The 2,382-nt window shown below is 43.7% G+C and overlaps 1 protein-coding gene across 1 annotated transcript; it reads left to right on the forward strand.

Annotated features, from left to right (window-relative positions):
- Nucleotides 1-1,008: 1,008 nt before the first annotated feature.
- LOC123964440 (histone H3) lies at nucleotides 1,009-1,667 on the forward strand. The gene has a single exon (XM_046041423.1). It carries the CDS (start codon nucleotides 1,044-1,046, stop codon nucleotides 1,452-1,454), a length of 411 nt encoding a protein of 136 aa, XP_045897379.1. The 5' UTR covers nucleotides 1,009-1,043; the 3' UTR covers nucleotides 1,455-1,667.
- The last annotated feature ends 715 nt before the right edge of the window (nucleotides 1,668-2,382 follow it).

Raw genomic sequence — 2,382 nt, forward strand, 5'->3', positions numbered from 1 at the left:
TCCCGCAGTCAGCACTTGTTATCTTATATAAAACATTGTTTGAGTCCCATTTAAATTATTGCAATGTCATATGGTGTAACACTTTTACTAGCTACCTGGAATAAAATACAGTCTTTACAGAAAAAAATTATACGGGTAATGACGTGGTCTGAGCCAAATACCCCCTCGCGTCTATTGTTTCATCGCCTGGGTCTATTAAGACTTACCGAATACAATTATTTCATAATTCTTGTATGATATTTCAGGTTGTTCATATGCTAAATGACCGATTGTGTGAACTTGTCCCAATCAGTCAACCCCAGCATACATATCACACAAGGGAAAAAGAGTTAATTACTGGTAAAATCAGACATTTGAAATGTACGAGCCTGAGTGTAGTCTGTAGAGGTCCGCAGATTTGGAACAAGCTCGAGGAAAACCTTAAATTGGTGCATTCTGTCTCTGTTTTCAAAATAAATCTGAAGGAAAATTTGCTCTTAACATATACTTTTTGATCATTTTGGAAGTGTTATATTTGTTCTGGGATTGATCTTTTGTTTGTTTGTAGTCTTGTGTTTTGTTGTATTTATATTTATTTGTTTTTATGGCGTGAGTTTTTCTCTCTGTTGGGTCTAATATTTAGACTCTGTTGGGAAATAATATTTTATATGTATGTATTAGCATTAACTTCATATTCTATTTTTATTTCCATAATTATTATGTTTTATCAACTTCAGATCAATTTTTTTTTTTTTACTTATTTACTTCTGTATCTTATCTCATCTTGAAATGTGGAAAAACTTTGTTAATGTAACTTTAGTCTCCAAAACTTTTGAAGATGTAATATTTCTAACATGTTTTCAATCTAAAATCATTCTTTCTGTCTTGGCCAGCTGCTGTGGATGATTGGTCAGTTTGAAATTTTCTTTTGGCCAATAGCAGCTCCTCTCGGCCTGGACCAATCAGCGCCGTCGTCGCGCCCGCTCTTCCTTTATAAAGCCGCTGCTCGCAGCCTGTCGGGATTCTTGTTTATCTGTGAACACGGACAAGTTAGAGAGACTAAAATGGCCAGAACCAAGCAGACCGCGCGTAAATCCACCGGAGGAAAAGCTCCCAGGAAGCAGCTGGCCACCAAGGCTGCCCGTAAGAGCGCCCCGGCCACCGGCGGAGTGAAGAAGCCCCACCGCTACAGGCCCGGTACCGTGGCTCTCCGAGAGATCCGCCGCTACCAGAAGTCCACCGAGCTGCTGATCCGCAAGCTGCCCTTCCAGCGCCTGGTGAGGGAGATCGCTCAGGACTTCAAGACCGACCTGCGCTTCCAGAGCTCCGCCGTCATGGCTCTGCAGGAGGCCAGCGAGGCTTACCTGGTCGGCCTCTTCGAGGACACCAACCTGTGCGCCATCCACGCCAAGAGGGTCACCATCATGCCCAAAGACATCCAGCTGGCCCGACGCATCCGCGGAGAGAGGGCTTAAACTCCCCCCACACCTCTTTACACCACAACGGCTCTTTTAAGAGCCACCTCACTAAAGCTCAAGAGCTCCTTCCTCTGATCCTCTTCATGAAAACCACTATATATTCAAACACTGATGCTCACATCACACGAGCTCCTTCCTCTGATCCTCTTCATGTATTTTGATGGCTTATTTCAATGTCAACAATCATTTAATAAACTTGATTCTTGCTAATCCGGGTCCTGATCTTCACATCTGACTACTTTCAATATGGGGAAATGTGACTTTCATGTTTCTACTTTTCTTGAGCATTAGCAACAGTGCATTGCTTCAATGTTGCTGACTGAAATATACACTACTGGTTGGGCACATGTGAGGAAGCCTCTGGCAGCTTTAATAAAAAGCTGCCTCAGACAACATGTAGTACACTCAGGAGCTCCTTCCTCTAATGATCATGTATGGGAAATTGTCACTATTGTACATGTCAAGGTAGTGTGTATAATAAACTGTGTGGTATCTACAACTTTAATGGACCAAGTACTAGTGAATAAGGACGATGTTGTACATTTTGTTCATTAGATTCAGTTTAAGGACTCACACTTAGGAGCTGCAGACACGCGTAAACTGATGGTTGATCAAGCCTCGCTAAATTGAGTAAACTGTAAAATGGACCTGATGGATAAACCATTTAATCATGAAACTCAAGTCAGAGCAGGAAGTGTGTCTTCAGTTTGAGATCTGTGTTGTGTTGTGTGTTTGTGTTTGTTGTTTACTTCTTGGCGGGCTTCTCGGTCTTCTTGGGCAGCAGGACCGCCTGGATGTTGGGCAGCACGCCGCCCTGAGCGATGGTGACTCCGCCCAGCAGCTTGTTGAGCTCCTCGTCGTTGCGGACGGCCAGCTGCAGGTGACGGGGGATGATCCTGGTCTTCTTGTTGTCGCGGGCGGCGTT

The sequence above is a fragment of the Micropterus dolomieu genome, unplaced genomic scaffold (assembly GCF_021292245.1).
Source record: "Micropterus dolomieu isolate WLL.071019.BEF.003 ecotype Adirondacks unplaced genomic scaffold, ASM2129224v1 contig_2470, whole genome shotgun sequence".
Classification (NCBI taxonomy): domain Eukaryota; kingdom Metazoa; phylum Chordata; class Actinopteri; order Centrarchiformes; family Centrarchidae; genus Micropterus; species Micropterus dolomieu.